This window comes from Monocercomonoides exilis (assembly GCF_001643675.1).
Source record: "Monocercomonoides exilis strain PA203 chromosome Unknown scaffold5-2102611, whole genome shotgun sequence".
Lineage (NCBI taxonomy): Eukaryota > Preaxostyla > Oxymonadida > Polymastigidae > Monocercomonoides > Monocercomonoides exilis.
Window position 1 is genome coordinate 579,762 of NW_027150550.1, and position 25,933 is coordinate 605,694.

General features: G+C 40.6%; 4 protein-coding genes across 4 annotated transcripts; 1 reads left to right on the plus strand and 3 right to left on the minus strand.

Annotated features, from left to right (window-relative positions):
- Positions 1-64: 64 nt before the first annotated feature.
- Positions 65-3,888, minus strand: MONOS_5477 (putative phosphatidate phosphatase LPIN; the record flags this gene model as incomplete). Its single annotated transcript, XM_067875627.1, has 2 exons — positions 65-3,611; positions 3,667-3,888. The coding sequence occupies 2 exons, from the start codon at positions 3,886-3,888 to the stop codon at positions 294-296; spliced, it is 3,540 nt and encodes a 1,179-aa protein (XP_067734189.1). The 3' UTR covers positions 65-293.
- A 200-nt stretch (positions 3,889-4,088) lies between these two features.
- MONOS_5476 (uncharacterized protein) lies at positions 4,089-6,910 on the minus strand. Its single transcript, XM_067875626.1, has 2 exons — positions 6,781-6,910; positions 4,089-6,724 (listed from the first exon to the last, which is right to left on the minus strand). Exons 1-2 carry the CDS (start codon positions 6,895-6,897, stop codon positions 4,340-4,342), a joined length of 2,502 nt encoding a protein of 833 aa, XP_067734190.1. The 5' UTR covers positions 6,898-6,910; the 3' UTR covers positions 4,089-4,339.
- Positions 6,911-10,516: 3,606 nt separating this feature from the next.
- Positions 10,517-11,629, minus strand: MONOS_10980 (putative DDE superfamily endonuclease; the record flags this gene model as incomplete). The annotated part of the gene is made up of 1 exon (XM_067863471.1): positions 10,517-11,629. The coding sequence occupies one exon, from the start codon at positions 11,627-11,629 to the stop codon at positions 10,517-10,519; it is 1,113 nt and encodes a 370-aa protein (XP_067734191.1).
- A 741-nt stretch (positions 11,630-12,370) lies between these two features.
- On the plus strand, positions 12,371-23,962 carry MONOS_10979 (uncharacterized protein; the record flags this gene model as incomplete). Its single annotated transcript, XM_067863469.1, has 2 exons — positions 12,371-13,990; positions 14,042-23,962. The coding sequence occupies 2 exons, from the start codon at positions 12,371-12,373 to the stop codon at positions 23,960-23,962; spliced, it is 11,541 nt and encodes a 3,846-aa protein (XP_067734192.1).
- Positions 23,963-25,933: the final 1,971 nt, after the last annotated feature.

Here is a 25,933-nt window from a genome sequence, read left to right on the forward strand (position 1 = left end):
GCGAAGTTTCGAAACCCAATTATTGCTAATGTAGATCTTTCTTAAAGAAAAGCAAAGAAACTTAAAAAAAATGCTTAAAAATATTCACATACGTTCCTCTGGAACGCAGCAGACGTTTGACAAAACACAAAAGATAAACTAACCGCAAATTACAACTCAAAAACAATGCTAACCAGATAATGGAACAAACAAATAAAAAAAGAAAAGGAAAAGGAAATGAATAAATGAATGAATGAAAAGATATGATCATGTAAAAAACTCAAATTCTTTCAAATAAAGAGAAGCAAAGCTAACTATTTACCATCAATTATAACGCTGTTCCACACAGCACGAGAATTGTGTACAGTCACGCCATATGAATGAAGAGGAGGGAAGACAGAAAAAGAGGAGGCTGTGAAATAAGGCGAAGGGACAGGCGGATTAAGCAAAGACTGAGACTGCAGAAATGCCCTGCTCGACATCATTCGTGTGACTGCTGTTGATTGGCGTTCGACGTGGGGAATGTTCAGCTTGTCAGATATGAATGCAATCCTCTCCTTCTGCTCGTCAAACATCGTCTTCGAGCCATCTGCACTTATCCGAAACTCCCGAGCAGCACTGACGACCCAAGGCAGCAAAGGAGGAGGGCACGACGAGAAAGAGCAGAGATGATCGAGTGTGAAGATAGGGCCAGGGCGGAGTGGGAGTGGATTGGCTGGTGGAAGATGGAGAAAAGAGGATAAAGAAATTTCAGAGCCAAGAGATGAGTAGAAGAAGGGAGGAGTAAAAGTCGAATGTAAAAGAGTATTGAACAAGAACAGTGGAAGGGAAGAGATGTTATAACGAGATGTATATGACAAAGGAGAAGACAATGCATACGAAGAAGCGCATGATGCTGAAGAAGTGCAGGCAGAAAACACAGAAGAAGCAGGCAAATTGGCATAATAAGTTGTGAGTGAGGAAGCTGACGAAGATCGAAAGATACTTGATGATGTCAGGCGAGGAAACTGCGAATGTGCAAGTGTTGATGAAAACGGATCAGGCAACACAGCCAGAGGAGAGTCAGGGCAATACATTGGAGAAGCAGGATTCCAATAATGGTTTCCAACTCCGACATCATTCGGATGTGCCAACGAAAAAGAAGATGAGCGGACAAAATGATCCGTTTGCAGAGTCGCATCATCAGAATCAGCATCGAAAAGAGCTGAACGTGTCAATTTTCGATTGCGCGGAAGAGATGCTGTCATTGCCCGTATGACAGGCTCCCACTGTAGTGTGTCCTTGCTGATTGGTGGATAGCCACATTCAGTCTGCGTCCATCTGTCGAATCCGCAAATTGAGCCTGGCTGTTTGGGAATGGGTGTTTGAAAGAAGCATCGGGCGGAAAAGCCAACAGCACCCACTGGAAGCAAAGGCATGTTGACTGACGCAACCGAATTTGACTTTGCGTGCTTTCCTTTCTTTTTCTTTGGCTGCTCAATTTCTGTGATCTCTAATGATGAAATGGAGTGAACAGATGAATTGTCTGCAGATAAGTCTGCTTTGCGTTTTTTCCCGAGCACGTCTTCGCCCAAAGAGTTAGCTCTTCCTCTGCTTAGCGATCTTGGCTTTCTAACTGTCGATTTCATGTACTCAGCCCTTTTGGCGTCTCTTTCTTTTCGTTCGCTCTCCTCGTCAATCGCTTTGACTGTGAGTGAAGCCGTATTCAAGCCACTTGAGTTTATCGTGTCCCACCAATAGTAATCGTTGAAGTAGTCGCTCACTCCGTTTGGAGACGTTCTCTCAGCCCCGACTCTTTCTTCAGGTGGCGGATCGCATATCCCGTGGATGCTCTGCTCTTTCGCTCTGAGACGCAAAAGATTCGCTTCTTCGGTGCGCGGATTGGCAACTTGTGGAAATGCCTCGTCCAAAATATCCCCGCGCAGGAGAAGAAAACCAGAGTTGCGAAATCTGGAAGAAATTGCAGTTCGAATGGAGTTCTGCAAAAGCATCTCGGAAATTTCATCATCACTACAAATGCGTTTTATATCAGCAGATTTTTTCTTTTGCTTCTGAGGGAAAGCATCCATAAATGCGGAAGTAATTTCTGAAAGATGCGAAGTAGAGTATTCCTCTTCCCCTTCATATTCGTCATCATCATTGAAAATGGAAGAAAGTTCTGGATGCTGTGGATGCTCCATAATACCCTTCCGCTTTCTTCTTTCAACGCGCGGAGACAAAGCCAGTGGAGAAAGCAATCCTTTAAGCGGCTCCTCCTGTCTGTGCATTTCAGGATCTTTTATCTCTTGAGGCTCGGCAGAAATTGTGCTGGACTCAAACTTTGGAGTGTGCGCATAGAAGTAATTATACGATTTGTTTCGAAGAGTGTTGAACATTTGCTGAGTAGATCGAATGAAAGAAAACGCTTCTGCTTTTTTCTTCCCATCAGAAATGTCTTTATCAACAGACTTTTTGTCGCTTTTGCTGTTTGTGTCTTCATCCTTAACTTCTTTCGCATTAGCTTTCTTGCTCTCGACTGTTGCATCACTCAAACTTTTTGACTGTGAAGATTCTATCACCTCAATTCGCTCCATGTTCGACTGCCATTTGTTCCATTTCTTTCTCTTTTTTATCTTATCTGCTTCCCTCACCAGCACCGTCTGCTTTTCATGCTCTGCTATTCGCTGTCCCATTGCGTACAATATCGATTCATAATGTTTGTTCCCTGCCCACATCGTGCCTTGCTTGTCAAGCAAGAACACGCGCCTCTCCGGAATTCCTACGCTCATATACGACACTGTGTCTGTAGCCCTGTTTCCGAATGCAGCATACAGATGTCCAAACTCAGATGGGAAGCAGTCCTGCACCTCTCTCAAGCACATGATCTTGAAGAGATCAGGACGACGCTGAAACACTTCCAGTCTGAGCGAAGAGTACAACGACATTGGCGATAAAAGAACAGGCCCCACAGGCATTGAATACCGAACAGACTTTTGGGGAGGAAGTGATGTTAGTTGTGAAAGCACTTTTTGTTCTTTTACCACTTGCTGAATTGACTTTAGGTATTTCTTCGTTCGATTTGCCAGGCCAATGCCTCTGCTGCTTAAATAAATCACATCATATCCTCTCTCAAATATTTGCGAATAAAGCATGGCAATGCCCTTCTGAGCCCAACTGACTCCGAACGATGGGAAAATATGGCCCATCAAATCAGATCGAGTTACTGTACCATCCACATCGCTCACAACAATCCTACTCCAAGGAGAAAATAAAAACAATGAAGATGTAATAACAGTTGATAATTTATGAGGCTCTTCTTCCAATTGTTTGTAATATGGATCGACAGTAAATGTAATTTTATTATAGCCATAATGAAGAGGTAATTGGAAAAGTTGTGAATGAGATGGAAACCTTGTTTTCCTTAAAGAGTTCAGATTTGAAGATTGATTCGAAGTGCAAGATGGAACTGGAGGAAGAGGAAAATACGGATCTAATTCTGGTGTGGATATAGAAGGATTTAATGTTATTTGACAATCTGTTGATATCGCTGCGGAAGCTGATGGATTTGTAAGCTTCAAAATGACTTCTCTTGTTGCTTCATCGAACAGCGGATCAACTTTTTGGTAATCTTGCTTTTTCATATTAACAGGATTCTATGTTGAAATTTGAATGAAGCGTGAATCAAAGAATCTTTCAAAAAATTCAAACTATCGGAGTCAAAAAATAAGCCAGTCCTTCATAGCTTAAATGCATTTCTAAATCTGTTTTTAAATCATTCACATAAACTTTTACAGTTCTATTGTGAGTTCTTGCTGCTTTAAGAACTCCAAATCTCACGCTGAAAGACGTTGAACGAAATAAGCCATCTTCCCCTTTAACCACAATAATGTCAGCTGCGCCATTCAAAATATTGTGGTTTAGTTTTTTCATTATTTATTCTCACCAATGAAAGCGATGAGCAGCTCCAGTGAGCTGAAAAAAGACAAAAATAAGTTCTATAACAGAAAGATTTTTTTATGGGCTTTAATAATTCATTTTTCATAATTTCAATAACTTCAGCAACTATTTTTATTGCATACTAAACAACTTTCGATTTATGTTTATATCGATAACATTATCAAAGAAGCAAATTTCTATTTTTATGATTTTTTATTAATCTGATTTTGAATTGAAAAAAATATCACTCAATAAAAACTCTTTGATGCGACTTGATATTGTAAAAGCATCTAAAACGACAAGGAAAAAGCAAAAACATTTCTATTAAATAGCATTAGAGTCTCTATTTCAATCAAATGTGCATTGAAAAGCACACAAAATAATTATGTTCATTTCACCCTCCAAAAGAAAAAAAAATGACTACAAAATGCTTATTTTAAATTGTTTATTTTTTGTCAGAGTAAAGAAGTGGTGCATTTTCCTTGTAAAGATCATTTTGCTTCTTTGATCTTAATTTTTTCACAGCAATAACTGCAGCAGTTATGCCAATAATAACAACCATAAGACCAAACATCGCTCCAATAATTGCCATTGACACTCTCTTTTCCCTTTCCAGCCTTTCTTTCTCTTCTTTGTCATGCTCGTTTTCTGGATCAGGAACATATTTCGGAATCCAGCTAAAATCAACTGGGGCGCATGTGCTCTTCTCATCTCCAAACTTCCCTTTCAAATAAAATCCGTTCGCACACCCAGCAAAAGCGCATGTGCTGTTATCAAACTTTCCATTCACACACTTGTGCCCGTAGACTTTGTGCGAGGAAGCATCTGGAGCAGGGCATTTTTCTGCGTCTGGCAGCACCTCCCAATCAGCACACCGATCAAAATATGGAACGATCTCTTCGATAATCTTCTGAATGCCTTCTTCAGACTCGTCCTGCGCTGGCTTCGGATAGTGTGGATGCACCCAGTCAACAGGATTCTTCTTGAACTCCAAAAGATCTTCTCCTGTCTCGACATCTTCTGCCTGGTTTGACCCAGCGTTTTTCTCTTCATAGTTCCAGCTCATAATCTCGTGCTGTGTCCATCGTTGCTCAGTTGTATCGCGGACGAACGCAGGTGGGAATTTGGTCACATCAATAATCTTCCTTGTTTCAGGATCTTCAGCGTACTCTTGCAGTCCGGACGCAGCAAAGACAGTCCCTCCGGCAAATGCTCCCACATCGTAGTGAGCATTTTTGAATTTGGGATTGCCTCCGAGCCCCACAAATTTATTTGTGTGCATTTCCTGTTGGTGTTTGACAAAGCAGCAGCATGTCGAGCCGCAAAGTCCGTCTGTCACTGTGATAATGTCCTGAGGCGCAAACAGGGCAGTGCCATTGTTCCTGCCTGGATACTTCTCCCATTTCTTGATCGTCTCCTCAAACACGGCTGGAGTGTAAAACGCCATTTCAAACTGGCGCGTGTATTGGCGCGTGAAGGTTTCGCCTCCTTCTTCAATTGGCTTGAATTTCTTTTCAACAGTAGTTGAGTACCATTCATCTCCCTTCAGTGGCTTGTGCGTGTCTGGATCATTGAAATAAGTCTTATCATCTTCTGGTTCGTAATCTCTCAGTTTCGCAAGCTCTGTGTTGATGTCAGAATGGAGCATATCATATCGCCCATAAACAGGAAATGCTGACGGAAACATGAACTGATTCGTCTGCATCCCAAGCATAACATAGCCACCTCCATTGCCTCTGACATCCACAACCAACTTTTTCACTTGATGTTCCTCCTTCAGTCGTCTCAATGCAAGTCCAACCTGATTTCCAAATTCTTTCAGGTCTGAAGGTGAAAACGTCCGAATCCACATATATCCTATTCCAAGATCTCTATGAGCATATGCCACAACATTCGCTGAGTTAATCACTAATGACATTGGATATTCAAGATTTGCTCCTTTTGCTGATGAAGTATTTCGCTGTTTTATTGGTGCTCGATGCACTTCGTTTGGTGGAAGAATTTCTTCGAGCCACTTCCGTGTCTCTTGCATCTCTCTTTCAAGCAACAATTCCCTTCCAGTCAAGTTTTTAAATGATCCTTCTTTTTCTTCTAATGTCTCCATCACTTTAGGAGCATTATGAATTGGGCAGTAATCATCAAGCTTTGTTATCGAACGTTTCTGTACAATACCATACCAAGGCAATTTTACTGTCTTTAAAGTATGAGCATCATCTCCATCATCATATTCAACTAAAATGTTGAGAGATTCCGGATAAGGATACAACGATGCAAGCCTTGAATGGAATTCTGAAGAAAGTGCACGATTCAATCTAGCAGCAGGATATTTCGAGTGAGCAATATTCTCTTCTGTCCATTGAGAAATAACATCAAATGCATCTTGAAGTCCGTCTTCTTGATCACTTTCCATGGACAATCTCTTTACAATTTTTTCTTCGATTGACACGCTATCTTGTTGAGAAAGATAGTGATCTGTAACTCCAGGAACATTACTTCTAATAGCTCGAATTATGAGATTAGTATTATCTTGATTTGGCTCTGCAGTAAAGCTGAATGGCAAAACATATCTAAAATTGTTTGTACAAGGAGGAGTGAATAAGGTGTGAGGATCTCTCATAGTTTTAAGTAATTTAATGAGTTTGATATAATAATCATAAGCATTTTCATCTGCCTCATCAACTTTAAGATTATCAAGCTCTTTTCGAAGATCTAATGATATATCTTTATGAGGTTCAGGAGGATTTTGCATTTGTTCAATCAAAACATAATTATCCACAAATCCTTTTATTCTATCGGTTATTGTTTTTATCTCGTCGCTATCTTTGTCAAACTTTATTGCATAAATATTGAAAAATAACACGAAAAGAATAAATATCCGTAGCACACTGGAAGAGTTTTGAGGCAATCAATTACTTTTTTAGCTTCATAAAATTCCTCCAATTTAAATTCACACAGCTCTTCAGCAAGCGAAAAATCCAGAAGCAGCCAAATCAGTGCAAACATTTTAATATGTTCTTCTTTTGGAACAGATCAAAAAATTTTTTTCTAATATCGGATTAATTTAGAAATGAATTTTGGATATTTTTCTTTTCTTATAAAGCTTCTTCATTATCGAAATTTTTATTTTGTGCATCGGAAAAAAATACCATGTGATGAGATACAGAAAAAACATTTTCATCTTATTTCTCACCTCGATACATTCAAACTTAAAACAATCATTAATCACATACAAAACAGAAGTGAAAATCCTTTCTATTATAATTCAAACAAAACCAATTTATTTAATATGATGAACAAAACAAAAGACTTTAGTGTTGGAAAATCCCTTTCAGAAAGATTCTTTTACTGAAAAGAGTTATAAATTAGTGTAAATTCATAATTGATTTTTTTTTTTCAATTTTTCATAAAACAATTTTTGTGTTAAAGTCATTGCACAAAAAAAATATTGAACGTGGAAAATGGAACAAACAAAGTTGAATGTGGACAAAATAGTTTATATTTACAGATATCGCAAAAAATTCCGGACATCGCACAAAATACCGGACAAGATCGATATCTCAATAACCACAAGAAGAAAAATTCTGTGAAATTTCCTCTTAACATATTTCATCAATACAAGCTCACGTGACATACAAGACCTTCAGGACAGCTTCATTTGTGCTCAGAAAAAATTATTATTTAAATTTCGGAGAAACTCAAAAATCAATTTCTCCGAAATTTTCAAAATTATTTTATCTGAGCACAAATGAAGCTGTCCTGAAGGTCTTGTATGTCACGTGAGCTTGTATTGATGAAATATGTTAAGAGGAAATTTCACAGAATTTTTCTTCTTGTGGTTATTGAGATATCGATCTTGTCCGGTATTTTGTGCGATGTCCGGAATTTTTTGCGATATCTGTATTCCCAATAATAATTTGTAATTTGTTTGTAATAAAACATTGAAAGTGAATTCTTTTATTAGGGTCAGTAATTTATCATAACCCCTTTTTTTAATTGGGACCAAAATTCTCTGGCTCTCCGGAGCACTTTTCGAAAAAAAAAATAACAGAAAATTTTGAATATTTAATTATAAGCTATTCCAAAAAATATTTTTTAGTTTTAAAATTTTAGTGAAAAGATCTGGAGTTTTTTGTTTTATTTTTTTCGATCAAAGACTTGCTCATATCTCAATGAGCTTCTTGTTTTGAGATTTTTTTGTGTTGTTATTGTTATTGAACATAATATCTTAATAATTTTGGATATTTATTGTTATTCAACACTTCGTTTTTTTTTTTTTTTTTTTTTTTTTTTTTTTTTTTTTTTTTTGTTATTTATTCCATTTCACTAAATTACGAAAAAATAAGAAAGAACAGTGAAGTTTGGTATTGTCATGTTTTTAAATTTTAAATGATAGTTGAAAAATGATTGTAATGCACAACACAAAATAAATGATGAGAAATAATGTGATTCGAAGCAAAAGAGACAAAAATACTCAAAAACAGGTTAATTTGAATTATTATCACTGTCATATAAATTCAAGATTTTCTTCTTTTTGAATTCATATTTTTGTTGAAAATTGAACGATTTTTGGAAATTTCATTGTTTGGAACATATTAATTTGTTTGAAAAAATCTTTCGATTCAAATGAAGTGAATAAAAGATGTTTGAAGTTTTTATTTGATTGTTTTGCAAGTTTTTTAGGATAAAATTTTCGGGAAAATGAACTTCTCTTGTTTTGTTCTACTATAGGGTTTTCCTTCGAATCGAAATATTAGGTTTTGGGTTTGCGTTTAATTTTTGTTTATTTTATTTTTTATGAATAGTGTCAGGGTTTAAATCCTGAAATCAATTTTTCACACACAAAAAACGTGTGTTTCGTGATTGCGCAAGATGAAAGGTGAAAATAATAAATATTTAGATGAATTGAGAACTTTTGTAATTTTCTTTCCAACAAAATAAAAAAAAACTTTGAATTATATGAAAAATTAAAAATAATTCTTTATATGGGACAAAATATTTGTCTTCAGGCATTTTCATTGAAAAATTATGCACATACGATAATCTTGTTGTGATCAAATAATTTAAAGAAAATAAGTTTATTTTTTGAAATTCATGTGAGGTCACAAAACATTTTGCAATTATTTCAATGATGTTTGTTTACAGATATGAAAATCAAATTTATTTTGAAATCTGGTAAAGTTAAAAAATGTTAAAAGTGAAACAATTTTTCCATGCTTTGTGCATAAAAAGCTTGAAAGTCCGTATTTTCCCCCATATAAGTTGATTTCAATTTTGATTATTAGAAATTAGTTTAATCATAACCACAATATCTTCGAAATTTTGATTTTTTTCATAGAAAAAAAGGATTTCTTAAAATGGAAAACTCACCACTAGCATGTTTTACAATATTGTATTAAATCATTTTATCTCAGAAAATCCGAAAAAAAACGAGTTTCTGAATGTTTCTTTAAGTTGTGATTAACCGAACCAAAAAATTTCAAGAACCGACAAAAAAAACGTGTTTGAAAAATTACTGACCTTATAAAACTCTAATGGATTTATGCAAAGGTTTTCTTTTATTTCATAAAAAATTGGAATTGCTCAATGTTTTGAATGAAGAGAACACGAAAGCTTTCTGAACAGTGTTTTGTTATATGGAACGAAATATTCAGTAATAAAAATTTTGCTCCACACAATATTTTCAAAATTTTTTCTCGATTAAAGAATTTTTCTGCACTTTTTTGAATTGCTAAAAAAAAAAGAAAAAGAAAAGAAGAAGAAGAAGAAGAAATGATAATGATATGATTGCAGGAAAGTTTGGAACAAACTTCAATTTCTTCATAATTAAAAATATTTTACGCCAATACAGTCTGTCCGTAATTAATGTTGATCTGTCCGAAAATAATGTAGATCATACCGTAAAGTTAAAAAATTATTGCAGAGCCATTATTAATAGAGGATAAAAACAAAAGAAGAAGTGTCAACAAACTGGTTTCTTTTTAATTGTTTCTTTAAAATGATTGACATTTGAGATACAATTAATGAAAATACACACGTTGCATTCACGTTTGCGTTTCATTTTGATTGTTCCTTTGCGATCATTGTTTGATTGTGTTTCTTTTTTTATTTCTTGATCTTTCAATAACATTCAGTTTTAAAGAACAGGAAATAATCAAATTGTTATTGTGTTATGATTCAAACTTCCTGAGAATGGTATGAGCTTGTATTTATAATTCTATTGAAATCATTTTGTGTCATATTTTATTTGTTGGTTCGAAATCAATAAACTATTGTTTTTCTTTGTTAATTTGCAACGTGAAAGATGCCCTAAATATTTTTAATAATCATTTATGATTTTTATTCAAGAATTCCTTTATTTTTTAAAGACTATTCACATTCACTATTATTGTTTGTAAGTTTTATCATTGGAATATGTCTGACTTTATTTCAATTTATAAATAGAGAAATATGAAACATATATATTTTTTTTGTCATTTTCATTTTTTCATTCAATCAATTTTTCAAACTTCAAAACAAAACAAAGAATATTCATGATTATTATTTTTTCTATTATTTTATTGATGAATGAAGAAAATGTTTCAACTGGTTGAAATGAAAAAAGTCAAAGATTGTGAGTTATTCATTACAAATTCTTTTTTTCCAAAACCAAAGGCCATACATCGTTTACCACACGCATGATTGTTTTTCTAACAACGCGTGCTGAAATTTTCTGAAAAGCTTGAAGCATTGTAGATATAAAATGAGACTCATCCTCCCATTTCAACGAGTTTTCTTCAACTTGGGCTTTCCAGATTCCAAAAATGTTTTCGATAGGATTCAGATCAGGGGAGTAAGCTGCATTAAACAGAACTTTGTGTCCAGACTGTAATATAATTTCATCAGTTTGAACATGATGAATCGACGCATTATCCATGACAATAACCGATGATTCAAATGATTTTATGGATAGCAAGAATCTTTTCAAATACGCTTCAAATAGTTCGTGGTTTATTGTTTCTCGAATCACTTCTGCGTATCCCATTCCGTTCATTGAGATTGAAGTGATGGCAGTGATAGATTGAAACAAAGGAGGAGGAGGGACAAGCACTTTATCTCCTTTTTCCGACCATCCGTACTTTCTAATGCAGCTTATATTCCAAGAAGTTTCGTCAATAAAAAAAGGAGCAGCACCATCCCGCTGATATTGGAAAAGCTTCTCCACAAAGTGTATTCTTTGGAGTTTATTTTCTTCTGAATTACCAGCTGACGGTCGTATAGTAATTCTTTTAAAAGAAAACAACGGAAACTTGTGTGTATCACTGTTTCTTTCTGTCAAAATTTTATGAACCGAAGATTTTCCAATTGAATGGCCTGCATTTGTCATCTCGTGTGCAACTTTTCTCAAAGATGTCAACGGGTTAAGTTTCATTTTTTCTCTAACTGTTTGATTCAAAGTGTCATTATCGACTATTCTTTTCCTTCCTCTTTTTTCAAACGGTTGTGTAATGTCCACACCAACTTGAAACTTTGATGAAAACCTTGCAGTTGTAATTTCAGTGAGCAAGCATTCTTTGGCATACCACGATTGTGTCTTTGCCTGACCATGAACATGAAACAAATCCGTAAGCTTTCTTCTTTTTTCCAAAATTGCTGGAGTGTATGGTTTTTTGTTGATAAACGTTTCAGAATCATTAGCTTTCTGTATTTGTTCGCTTTTTTGTGCTTCGGCTTCTTTTTTCTTCAATTCTGCTCTCATACGAATAACATTGTGAATACTGTCTTCCAGGGGATGAGTGAAGGGCATTATGACTGGCCTGACACCATATTCTTCTGTAGTTGGGACATTTTGAGTGATCAAAAATTTTTTTTGTGTTGTTCGATCATCCAATAAATTAATATTGCTCATAAAGATATTTTTTCACTGTTATTATCAGATATTACGGTTTTATAAATTTGACACAATTGAAGGTTTGATCGACATTATTTTCGGACAGATCAACATTAATTACGGACAGACTGTATAAAAAGTCCACCCATATTTATTTTATAAAATCATAACCCATAATATAATATCATGATGAGTTGTTTTGTTTTTATTTTTTTGTTCTGCGCAAACTTATCTTGTGATGTTGGAGAATTCTATTTTCTTGAAAATCCTAGTAAAAACTGCTTCAGAAAAGACGTTGTTGTTCGTGATATTCTTGAACCACGTTGCGATTGTGAAAGAAATCGAGAGTGTCTTGCTGAGAACGCATGCCTTCATCAATCACACGAAATTCACAAGGACAATAGAAAGCACTCATATGAACTTGCATCCATTTCAGCACCAGTTTCCATCTGCAATTCTTCTTTGAGTTTTTATTCTCTTCAATTAAATCCCAAAGGAAACGGTACAGTTGCATCGTTGTCTGACCAATCAACGTTTTTTGTGGGCAGTTGTCTGCTTTCTTTGTCCCAAGTGTCGGGTGCCGATTTTGTTCATTCGTGGGGCGGGTCAATGTGCTTTTTCAATTTGTCGTTGGCTCTGTCTGGACCGAACTGCCTTGTTCATTCGCTGATTTCGTTTCCTGAAGCAAGCGCACAGCAGGCACATCGAAATAGCATCAAGCTCATGGGCTCTTCGTTTTCGTCCTTCAGACTGTTTGATTCGCAACCGCTTGTCCAATCTTCGTGCTGTGATGTGATAAAGATTGAGCTCTGCTCCTTTGAAAACATATCTCAGGAGCATGCAAGGAACAACGTTTCTTCTGCACAATGTTCGTCATTCACATTGGCATCGTGCATCATTTGCTCGATCGTCAACCCAACAGAAGGCTGCATTGCACCAAAAATATCAGATGGATCACTTCATTTTTTGAATTCTTCGTTTTTGAGATGCTCCAAAACTGCTGGCCAGAAAATTAATCACACAGGTTCGGAGAACACACTTGTGGACAACTGCTTGTATGAAGACTTTAATGGAGATTGCATATCTCACGAGTCTGTTGGCTTTTGCTATGTTCACAATACTGACTTTATGAATGGAACAGCATGCACGTGTATCTTTGAAAGAAATAGCAGCGAAACTCAATCTTTGAACAACTCTTTCAATTCAATAACAACTCCCATTTACGCATCATGTTTAAATCTTTGTCAGGGAACTGGTCCAATGGCAGTCCAAAATAACAATATGACATCTTGCGAAGCAATTTGGGGCGGAGGTTGTTGCCATTTTCATAGTGGATTTTCAAATGCAGATATAATATCAGATTGTTCGTTTAAAAATTGCTTTGTGACAAGTAGTAGCATTTATTGCAATGGAGGAGGAGCAATTTGGAACGGAGAGGGGGCAAAAGTGTCGTATTCAAATGTTGCTTTTGAAAACTGCTGCGCCAATGAAACAGTTGGAGGGGCAATCTATTTTGATTCAAGAGATGGATATTTGGAGCATCACAGTTCACTTTCTTTTTGTTTATTTGTTGATTGCGATGCACTTGGTGATGGAAAAGATATCTATGCAGAAAATCCATGGCAAGATGTGTTAACGGAGGATCGTTTTGTTTCATGTTGGACTAATGCATCCTCTGAGTCAAATCGTTTGGTATTTGCAATTTATGGAGATAAAACATCATGGATCAGAAAACCGAGACATATATTTGCATCTATGACTGGTGTGAACAAATTTTCATGCGGCTGGGAGAATTCACCTTGTCAAACATTATCATATTCAATTGACACAGCTTTTGCATCAAACAAAACCTTTCCAATTCACATAAAAATTGGAGCAGGAGTTTATACAGAGAAACCGCTTGTGATTGATTCTAAATATCTGGTTTTCGAAGGGTCAAGCAATTTTGGAACAAAGTTGAGTGCCAGTTCTGTGAATGCCAAAGCGCTTGTTGAAGTGTCATCTGGGTATGCCTCTATGCTCGGGTTATTCATCATCAGGAACTCTTCTGCGTCGACTGATCTGCCGTTGTTCTCTGTTTCTTCAGCATCTGGGGAGCTTGTGTTCTGCTTGTGCAAAATATCAGCTGAACCATCGCAAGTTTCTCCATTCACAACAGCATTTGCAGCAGTGTCGGCTGGTCTCTTGAACATGTCGAGCACGACTGTTGAGTCGATGATATTATCGGATGTGTCAGCTGTTAGGATGGAGTCGTCGACGCTGCACTGATTCAATTTCGAGAATGCGAGTTTCGGAGGCATCACGCGAGGCGAAGGGAGCGGATCGGTGTTTGATGTGACTTTGGTGAGTGGGGATGAATTGGATTTGGATGAGGTGTCATTCAGCGGATGTGTGTGCAGCAAAGGGGATGGAGGGTCTGTGAGCTGTGTTCTGGAGGGAGGTGGGAGATTGATGCTTGGCACCACAAAAAGAATTGAAATGGAGGGATGTGGAGTGCCGCAGGACAGCATCAGGAAAGGAAAAGGGGGAGGAGTGCATCTGAAAGTGGCAGGGCGTTCGTCGAGCTTTGCGATATGTGATGTTGGGTTTGGCAGATGCGCAGCGTGGAAGGGAAACAACATATTTGTTGATGCGATCTCGTTGAGCGTGTCGATAACAAGGAGCACATTCGGGTTTGTGGAGACAGGGATGAGTGACGATGATCTGATGGGGTTTGAAGAGCAGTGCAGGGCAGATCCAGTTCCGCTTCTGGCATATCTGCAGGTGTTTTCTGGGGCAGCTGTTGTTGGAGGAGCGAAAAGGCGAGATTTCTCGGGGTGTGGGACAGCGAACTATCCGTGTGGGAGCATTGGATATGCAGCAGGACTTCGGTTTGGGAGCAGGAAAAGAATAATCACGCTGAATGGAGACTTTGAATGGACAGAGTCGGTGGTGTTTGATGCGTTTGAGTGGGAGGTGAAAAGTCCCACGAGAGGGCAAGAAACAAAAGTGTCGAGCGGAGGCACGAGCACAGCGGAAGGAATGGTGACTGTTGAGATTGGATCGCTCATTGCGAACCTGAGCTTTTCAGCAGCTGCGGAGCTTGGGAGGCATTCTTGGTTCATATTGTGCCAGTGTGGCGAGCTGTCGATGGCTGACTGCTCGCTGAAATGCTCATCGAGTGGAAATGTTGCATTTGGGTTTGGGTTCATAAAGATAAACGGAGGGAGCCTGCTATTGAGCAGATTTTCCACAGCATCGCAGATTGAGTTTGGGTCTGGTTCGCTGATCAGTCTGTCTGGAGCAGGGATGCTGAACTGCGATGGATGCACGATGAGCAGGATCAAGAGGGCGAGTGGAAACGGGGGGTGCATTTCGATTGAGAAGAACAATTTGCTGGGAAACAGCGGATGCAGGGAGATAACGATTGATGGATGCACCTTCAGTGATTGCTGTGTTGGTGGGAATGGAGGAGAAGGAGGAGAAGGAGGAGGGGTGAGCGCCTGGCTGGGTGAAAATGACATTCTGGTTGTGAATGGGTCGAGCTGTTTTGAGGAATGCCTTGCGCCAAGTGAAGAAGGATCAGGTGGAAAAGGAGGAGGAATGTGCATCCGCTGTGGGGATGGATCTTCCTCTTTTGAAATACGGAATGGAGTTGAGTTCTCAAAGGTGAAAGGGAACAAGGCAGAGTTTGGAAAGGATGTGTTTGTTGGGTGTGAGAGTGGGGTTTTGCTCTCCCAAATGATCAATTCGTCTTCGCTCGGATTTTTTGATTCGAGGAAGCTGCCAACAGACGCTTTGGGCTTGAGCGGGAGTGAAAATGGAGGTGATTCTGTTGTGATTCCTCTGCATGTGTATCTTTGCCGTCTTCAATCCGAAATTATCACAGACAGTGGAAATGGTGTTGATCACACACACTGTGGATATGCTTCTTTTGCATGCTTATCAATCGATTACTGTGTTGGGAGCCGAATAAGCGACACATTGCACAACATCAAAGTTGTTTCAAGATCAGTTATCCAGCAGGAAATATCGATCTCTTCCACATCAGCGAATATCTATTCTGAGGCGCTTGTGCCAGTTTCAGTCAGAGACACAGGTGGGACAACTCAGGAAGGGCTGGTGATGTGTCTCTCTCCTGTTTTTCTGTCGAATCTGTCGCTGAGTGTGCCGAGAGCATTTGGAGCAGCAAGAAAAGCATTTCTTTTCTGTTCATCATCGCTTTCCATTGCCAACTGCTGTGTGGAATGCTCCTCAGAAAATGCAGGCGATCCTGTTTCTTTCAGTGTGATCTTTGTGAAGAGAGGAGATCTGGTGGTGAGTGAGTTAACAATGGAAGTTGGTGCAACATTCACATGTTCGCCAATTTGGATTTGGGATTACAATGCAGTCAGAATGGAGAACAGCAGCGTGTGTGGAATGAAGAGGATGAATGGCGATGGCGGGTGCCTTTTTATCAACGAGGCAAATGGAGATGGCAAAAGCATCACAATCCAAAAATGCAACTTCAGTGGGATGTGTGATGAAGGGAATGGAATTCGAGGAGGGGGAGTCATGGGGGATGTTGGGAGCGGGAATGCTTTGAGCGTGAAAAGCACAAGTTTTGAGAACTGCATGGTGCCTTCGGATGGCAGTGAAAATGGAGGGAAAGGATTGGGGGGTGGGATGTATCTCTGCTTGAAGGAAAGCATCGGAAGCCTCGCCTTCGATAATATTTCATTCAGGAGCTGCAATGCCTGGAAAGGAAAGGAGCTGTTTGTTGATGGAGAAGATCTGAGGCAGATTGTTGGAGATTGGTTGCAATGTTTCAAAACAGAAACCATCCTGGAAGAAGACATGATGGGGTTTGAGAGAAGCACAACAAATCGCGAATTCCACATTCCGCTCATGCTGTATTTCCGAGCATTTGAAGAGCCTTGCTTCGTTGGCGGAGCAGAGGAGAAGAGCCTTGATTACACAGGATGTGGGTTTTCGGATTATCCGTGTGGAACGCTGCCATATGGGGGTTTTGTGCGATTTGGGGATTCGAAGGCGGATCTGAGGCTCACAGATCGCTTCTGCTTTGCTGATGCGATTGTTTTGAGTTCACAAGAGATGGACATTGATGCAGGGGCAAACGGCACAGAGATAAATGTGGTGTCTGATGGAGCAGGAGAAGGCGAAGGACTCATCGAGACAAGCAATGCAATCTCATTCAGTGGAATCGCATTCAATGTTTCGACAACATTCGCAGCAGCTGAAAGAAAGAGTCTGTTCCTGTGCAGTGGCTCAGCCCTTTCGCTGGTTGATTGCTCGGTGAGCGCACAATCGAAGAAGATTGGGTTTGGATATGTGATTGTGAGGGGTGGGAGTCTCCATGTTCTGAGGGGAGTGTTGAACGAAATAGAGCTGGTGGGAGCGCCAGTGGTTGAATTGAGTGGCAGTGGCAGCAGATGCACACTGGAAGATGTGGAATGGAACAACCTGAAGACGGGATCGGCTGAAGGGCTTGTTGTTGCGAAGTCAAGCAGCCACGTTGAGATGAAAAACTCGAAGGTGTCAGGGCCGACGAAGTTTGAGAACCATGGGGTGCTGTTTGTGGAGGAGTCGTCGAGTGCAGCGGTTGAAAAGAGCAACTTCAGTCTTTTGACGAGGAACGAAGGAAACGGGGTGGTGATTGTGGGGAGAGTTGGAGGGGGAAAGACGTTGAGCGTGGACTGTTGCTCATTCACAACGATCAGCTGCATGGCGAGTGGCTCTCAAGGTGGAAGTGTCATCGCAAGTGTGTCTGCCAATGGGGAGCTGCTGTTCAACAACAACACGGTTGAAGAGAGCAAAGTGAGGAAAGTGGATGGGCTGGGGGGAGGACTGCACATGGAGTTTCTGAGCAGCGAGGTTGGATACTCGATGAGGAACAACATATTCCGGAGCAACGATGCGATGCTGGGATACGATGTGTATCTTGTGTGCCCTGCGCCGCGGATGACGATCGACCGAAACAAGTGGGCAGGGTCGGCCACAGAAGGCCAGGAGGAGGAAACGATGTGGGTGATTGACCCATCATTTCCGGATGGGACAGACACGCTTCTGAAGTATCTGTTTCCGAGAGCAGACGAAATAATATATGTGAACACGCTCAATGGCCAAACAGACAAGTGTGGGGCCGACGATTATCCTTGCATTGAGCTGTGGTATGCCTCAAGGATGATGACCGAGGAGAAGCGGATCCTACGAGTTCTTTCATCGTGCGAGCTGAGCGGAGCAATAGAGAAGGAAAACGAGCCGATTACAATTGAAGGGAAAGGGGAGAATGGGAGTCGGGTGATTGTGGGGAAAGAGGGGCACTTGAAGATGGGTGTTGGAACCACGCTCACAACACTGACGATTTCGAAGATTGGATTTGAGCTGCCAGGAGCATCAGATTTTGCTGAGCTGGTGGAAGTTGGGGTGGGCAAAACGTATTTTGTGGAGTGCACATTCGGAAGTGCAGATCCAGAAGCACCAGCAGAGACAAGCATGCGGATAATTACAGGGAGAGGCGGAAGGATCTCGCTGGATGGAGTGACCATAAAGAACATGGAATATAAAACTGATTGTGGAATCTTTCTGAGCGGTGAGGTTTGGTGCACATTTGACGGTGTGGAAGTGAGCAACATCCGATCGAGCGGGAAAGGGATGGTTGTTGGGGAAGGGGGAACAGAGGTTTTGGTGAATGAATTGAGAAGCACAAACTGCACATTTGGGAATGGTGGATTTGTTGTGCTGAAGAAAGTGAAGATGCTGAAGTGGAAGAATGGGACGAGCATGACTGATTGCAGGAACGAAGGAGGAAACGGGGGATGTGGGTTTATTTCAGTTGAGGGAGAAAGCGATGTTGAGATGAACGGGACAAGCATCAGGTCGTGTTCAGTGAACGAGGAAGGCGGAAGAGGAGGCGGGCTGTATCTGGAGATTTCAGAAAATTTCCTGGTGAGGATGAAGCTGACAGAAATGGTGTTTGCAGAGAATTGTGCGTTTGAGGGGAAAGACATGTTTGTTTTGAGCACAGATGTGAATGCGACAGTTGTGAGAGAAAGGTTTGCATTTCAGCTGCAGAACGAGAGAAACGAAAGCGTTGTTGATCTGAAAGGTACAGATGATGTTTTGCTGAAAGGGTCTGTTGCAGATCTTCTGCTATTCCTGATCCAAAGGAAGGAGAACACGATTCTTGTATCAAGGGGTGGAATGGACATTCTGGGGTGTGGAAGTGCAGAATTCGGTTGCCTGTCGTTCTGGAGAGGATATGAAAACATCGATTTGGAAGCACCGAATCGAGTGATGCAAATTGACACAGGAGCAAACATCAAAAACCATTTCGATCTCTCATCGTTCAAAGTTGTGTCGAGGAAGGCAGATGAGAGGTGTGTGGTGCTGTTTGAGGATGCCCTGGAAGGAGGTGAAGAGAAGTCAGTCATCCGAAACACGAAAGAACTGAAGTTGGAATTGGTTCAGCTTTTGCTTCCTTCATCATTCACAAACAACGAAAATGTTCTTCTCCGCTCTTCATCAGCAGATTCATGCCTTTCGCTCAATGGATGCACCTTCAAGTGCAGCAGCGCATCAGACTTGGAGTTTTGCCTTATTTGCTCTGAAGGAGGCGATGTTCAGCTGGAGATCTGTGATTTCTCTTCGCTGTCTTTCTCGTCAACGCCTGTTCGGCTGACATCGTCGTGTGAAATAATCGGATGCAATTTCTCATCGATATCTGCGAAGCAGAGTCAAAAGGGAGGAGCAGTTTGTGTGGAGCTGTTGAATGAAGCAACATTTTCGATGAGACAAACAGAAACAGTTGGCTGTGGATGCTCTGAAGAACATGGAAGAGGTGGGTTTGTGTTTGTTGAGTGCCAGGGTGCAATGGCTGACAATCCTTTTGTTTTTGGAGAGGATGTTTCGTTTGCTGGCCACAAGGCGCAGAGAGGGAAAAACACATTCATCTGGGCAGGGGATCTGAACAAAACAGTGACGCTGTCGACCTTCTGCTTTGACTTCAGGAAAAGCGGAGAAGACGAGCTGCTGTTTTGTGGGAGGGATTTGATCTGGGAAGACACCACGCTGCTGCGTTTCTTGGAGGCATTCACAAGCGCAACAATATTTGTGAGCTCTGGTGGATACGATATAATGAGATGCGGGAGCGCAGAGGATCCGTGCCGGAGTGTGTGGAAAGGGATGAGGCAGATAGAGGGAGGTGCTGGGCAGAAGTGGATGAAAATAGCCGATGAGACGGCTGTACAGGATATATTTGTGCTCTCCAACTTTGTTATTGAGCATGAAGAAACAGAAGAGGAAAGCCGAGGAAAGCTGATATTTGCGAGCAGGACAGCGGACAGGAGCGATGCAGGAATAAGGAGCGAGGGGGATGTGCAGCTGAAGAGGATTTCAGTTGTGGTGTCGGAAGGGTTTTGGAACGAGCAGCAGTATTCATTGGTTGGAAAAAGCGGGCTGATTTGGATGAGCGGTTGCTCGTTTGTTGCGGAGACGCGTGGAGATGTGGCCGCGAAGGTTGGACTTTTGGCGATGGAGAGCGGAGTGGTGAATGTGAGGAAGCTGGTGGTTGAGAATGTGATGTCGGAGGTGGGGGTGTTTACGATGGGCAATGGATGCGAGTGTGTGATGCAAGAAGTTGTGTGTTCGGGATGCACGTTTTCTGGCGAGGGATTTGTGAAAATAGCATCAGGCAGAAATCGAAAGGAAGGAAAGAATGGAGTTGGATGCTCGGTTGCAATGAACGAGTCGACGTTCCAGCTGATCAGTCGGAGCAGCAACGGGCCTGCGATCATCAGTTCGGCAGGGTGTGTGGCGGAGCTGTCCATCAGGGGATGCACATTTGACTCGTGCAAGGCAGTGGGGTCGGAGAAGGGAGGGGGAGTGTTTGAGGAGGTTGAGAGTGAAGGAGCTCTATCAATGATCAAATCATCAGTGATTCAGTGTGGGTGCGACAATGGCAGGGGAAAGGGGGGAGGGATATACATATATTCCAGCTTTGGGGGAGCGCTGCGATTTGTGTTTGAGAAGATGACGTTCAAAGGGAACAGCGCGAAAGTGGGGAATGATGTGTTTGTGGAGTGTGTTGACATCGAGAGGCAGATCAACGAGACGCAGTTCTGCTTTGACTTGCGAGAAACAGCATACACGCGGCTGAATGCGATCTACGGGATGGACAGGACAAGCCACCAGAGCGACACGAATCTGATGGACTTCATCACGATCCACCAGGCAGACACGATCATCCTGTCGTCTGCTCCGTCGAAGAATGGGAGGAACGAGAGGCAGTGTGGGACGCTGAAGCTCCCGTGCCTGACGATGGGGTATGGGCTGAGCCATTTGACGAACGATGTTGACAGCCGGCTTCTTGTGGATGGGGAGTCGTTTGTGGAAAAGGAGATGGATCTGGAGGATGTTTCGGTGGCGTCTCGGAGGGACGATGCCTCGAAAGTTTCGATATTCCGAGACATTCCGCAAACAAGAGGGAGCGTGATAACAGCAAGAGGGAGTGTTTCTGTGACAAATATCGAGTTTTTCTTTGGTTCAGATTTTTCGACAGCGCACCGTGTTTTGGTTGCAGCAGAGGCAGGAAGCCTGTCTCTGCTTTCGTGTAGCTTTGCGCAGTCACAGGAGGAAAGCAGCACACAAGCAATCGGGCTGGGGCTTATCTCAGCTGAAGGGGGAGAAGTGGAGATAAGCAAGATGAACATCAGCCGAATTTGGCTTTGTGGTGAATCGGCGATTGAAATTGTTGATTCAGAAGAATCAGAAGAATCAGAAGGGAGAGTGGTGCTGTCAGAAATGAAAGTGGAAGATATTGTTCTGGATGAGGGAGCATTCATTCTGATTGACGGAGCACGATCATTGTCCGAGCAGGCGAAAAGTGGAAGAGAAAGATCAGTTGAACTGAAAGCAGTGTCTTTCAACAACGTTTCTTCTGCACAGGAAGAAGGAGGAGTTATTGGATGCTCAACGTTCAACGAAGGGATATATTTTGACAACTGCAGTTTTGGGAACACATCGTCAAAGTCTGAAGGAGGAAGTGTAATGACTTTTTGCAGGTGCAGCAACGTGTCAATATATTGGAATGTGCTTCGAGGCGAGCCGGGTTATTCAGAAAGAGGTGGAAACAAGGAAGAAGCAGAGATTTGCGGATGGGCAACTTCGGCTGTTTCGTTTGTCAACAGCACAGCAACGTTGAAAGACACCACAATTGAGAACTTTTCGAAAGGAGGGGCGAGAGTGACAGGCGGGCAGTTGTTCATCGAGAAGGGTGAGTTTATGGGGAACGATCCAAGGATTGAGGGATACCCATCAGCAAGGAGGAACATTGTGTGTGGAGGCAAAGGGAGTGTGGATGTTGGGAGTCTGAAAGGCGGAGACGGGCAGGAAATGAACGGATCGCTTTGGATGCTGAATGAAGGATGCAAGCTGAGCGGGATTGTGGAAGAAAGGAAAGCTTCTTTGTTTGTGTCCACTTTGGAAAGTGTGGCTGTGGAAGAGGAAGGAGCAGAGCTGAAGGTGGCATTCAAAGGGCAACTTCTTTTGCCTTGCAATTTGTCATTTCGGGTGGTGACAGCCATCCGGTCAGAAGCATTGGTGGTGCGATATGAGTTTGAATCAGAAGGGTTTGTCTCGGAAGATGAGACTTGGGGCAAAATACCTTCAAATTCAATTCGAGAGGTGGAAGAGGAAGCAGAGGTGACTGTTTCAATTCTTTTTGGGGATAAAGAGGCACCATCATCAACTGAAGCAATCATTCTGAAGAACAAAAGCAAGATACAAGCTGCTGGAGATGATATTATTGTTGAAAGTGGAAAAGAAAAAATGTCATCATGGGCGTTGATTGTGATTGTTTTTTTGGTTATGATATTGTTGATTGTTCTTATCATTGCAGTTGCCTTTATTGTTCGATGGAAAAAGCAAAAGAGAAGAACGAAAGAATTGGAAGTGATTGTGGAAGACACAGTGAGGAAGGATCCGAAGCTGATTGAGATGGTGACAATGGAGATGTCTCCAGAGGCACAATGGCGAAGAGCAGAAAGAGAGGCAGAGAAAAAGAATGAGGAGAGGATAAAGAAGAGGGTGTATGAGAAAAGCTTGGGACACTCGGAGTCATCAGAGCATTTGCTGAGTGAATGTGGTTCCACTGAATATATTTTGGGGAGAGATTCAGATAAGATTCCTCAATGGATGCTGGAGAAGATTGATGAGAAGGAAATTGAGGAAGAGGAGACACGAAAAAGAACACCATCACCATCCATCTCATCCACTTCAACGACTGATTCAGATTCCATTTTTATCCGACCAGAGAGCATGTGTCCAACCACCTCGTCGATGTCGAATCTGGTGGATGCGATGGCCTGCTCATCGCCTCATGAGAAGCTGATTGTGGATCTGAGGGATTCGCTGTTCATGCTGCTGCATGGGCGGAACAAGACGAAGGAGATGGCGATCGGGACGGTGGAGGAGAGGATGGCGACAGGGGCGCAGATCCTGTTCTGGGTGGCTAATCTTGCTCTCCACTCGTTTGGGGAGATGGAAGTTCCGCTGGAGTCGCTGGACAGGCTGAGTCCGCACATTGTGCTGTTCTCGGAGCACATGGTGATCTGTGTTGTGATGCACTCGGGGAGTTCATCGTCAGAGGATTCGGACACATCGTCTGTGTCATCGCTGAGCGTTGTCTCGTCGTCGTCGAATGTGTCGGTGATGAGCGAGAGGTTCACGGACTCGCCGCCGCCGTCGTCGGCGTTTGAGGATGAAGAAGGGGAAAAGGAGTATTTGCGGTGGAGGGCGCCGGAGCTGCTGGAGGGGAGGAAGACGCATGCGACAAAGAAGTCTGTTGTGTTTTCGATGGGGATGATGCTGTGGGAGTGTGTGGCGCTGGCAATCCCGTTTGGGGAGTATGATGCAGAAACGGCGGGAGAGAAGGTGAGGCATGGAGAGCGGCCGGGGGTGTGGCGGGAGGAGTGGGCGGCGGGGGAAGTTGTGGAGAGCATGGTGCGGCAGAAGGCAGGGGAGCGGGCGACGCTGGTGGATGTGAAGCGGGAGCTGTTCAAGCACTTTCCGTCGGGGACGGTGTTTGTGACGATGTCGGATGCAATCGACTGCTATGGGTCGGGGTGGTGTGGGAGTGGAGATGGCAGGGACGAGTCTGGAAGCAGAAGCGGAAATCGAAGCGAAAGAGGAAATGAGAATGTGAAAGAGAAGAAAGTTGGGTGAAAGCTAATAAAATTTAATGAAATGAAAAAATGAAATGGATTTGAAAGCGATCTTTTCTCTTCTTGATTTTGGATGCACTCCTTTTTGGAGAGCCACTTTTTGTTTGTTCTGTTGTTTGTGTTGTTTGAGTGTGCATATATGTAATTGCTGTATTGGGTTTCAATTTTTCGTTGAATGTTTATATTTCCCATCTTTTCATTCTTATTTGTTTTGATGTGATTATTTGGTTGAAGGTGTTTAATGAGCTTTGCATTAAATATGTGAAATTGTGTTTATTATTCGTCAAAAAAAAACATGAAAATCAAGCATTTCACTCCTTGAAAAGCAATGATTTTTGAAAGGTTTTTCGCATCACAATTCACAGAAATAAGGTTTCTCCATTCTGAAAATAATTATTCTCAAAAGTATTGATCTTTTATTCTGGCATATGATAATATTTCACAGATATTGCATTATTCACAAAATCTAAAAATGAAGACTTTTGTTCAATAGAAATTGTTAATAATACAAAATTTCTGAAAACTTTTTTAAATTATGCTTGAAATACAATTGTGAGATTAACAACAATGATATTGTTAGAATTGGGAGTGTGCACAAAAAAGGAAATATGATAAATGCAAAAGAATGATATTATCACATCAAGTTTTTTCAAATGGTTTATTAACAAATTTACCCAATTCACTGACATTTTTTGCCAATATGGCATAATGATACTACAGATATCGCATAAAATACCGGACATCGCACAAAATACCGGACAAGATCGATTTCTCAATAACCGCAAGAGGAATAATTCTGACAATTTTCCTCAAAATATATCTCATTGATACAAACTCACATGACATACAAGACTTACAGGACAGCTTCGCTTGAGCTCAGAGAAAATAATTATTAAAATCTCGGAGAAATAGGATTTTGAGTTCCTCCGAGATAACAAAAATAATTTTTTCTGAGCTCAAGCGAAGCTGTCCTGAAAGTCTCGTTTATCAACTGAGTTTGAATCAATGAGATGTATTTTGAGGAAAATTGTCTGAATTTTTCTTTGTGCAGTTATTGAGATATCGATCTTGTCCGGTTTTTTGTGCGATGTCCGGTATTTTATGCGATATCTGTATATGGTATTCACTGAAATAGAATAAAATTTATATGGCATGATTTCATTTATTATATAATTGTTTTTTATGTAAATGATTTTGTGCGGAAATGTTTTCTCATGAAATCGAAATAATTAGAAAAATCTTGATTTTCAAATTATTAATGGGATAAGATCAAAAAATGATAATTGTTTTAAAAAATCATAAAACCGAGATCCGGTTGTGCAAAAGATAAAAAAACGTTTTTAATGATTGAGATGTTTGTTTAGGAGATGGAGATGGTGAAAATTGCTTCGGAATACATCCTTTTGATGAAATTAGAATTATGAAAAAAAAGAAATGATTTATTTTTTATTTTTTGTCAAACACACATTTCCGCAAACTTTTATCATACGGCACATGCTTAAAACAACATATGTAATCAGAATATAGTGTTATTTGTGAAATTTGCAAAATGCTATATTGTACTATTATGCCGCCAATATTTCATTCATTTTTCATTGGGAATGCTCATTGGAGCATATCCACAAAATCACTTATTTCAATGAAAATTCGATATTTTGATATTAGATACAATGAGAATAGAAAGGTTTTATTCGAATAATAATAACTTATTCCAATAAACAAAGTTTATTCGGAATAAATTATTTTTATTGGAATAAAAAAAATTAATTGGAATAAACTCTGGCTTTTCGGAATAACTTTTTTCGAAAAAAATTTATTGTGGTTTTCAAAAAAATTCACTTGAATCACATTCTTAAAAAGCATTTATATGTTAATTAATTCCACTTATATTTTGGAAAAAACTATTTAATTGGCAAGATTTTGTTTAAATGCATTACGATTAGAAATTTTATGAAATGTTATTAAAATTGAA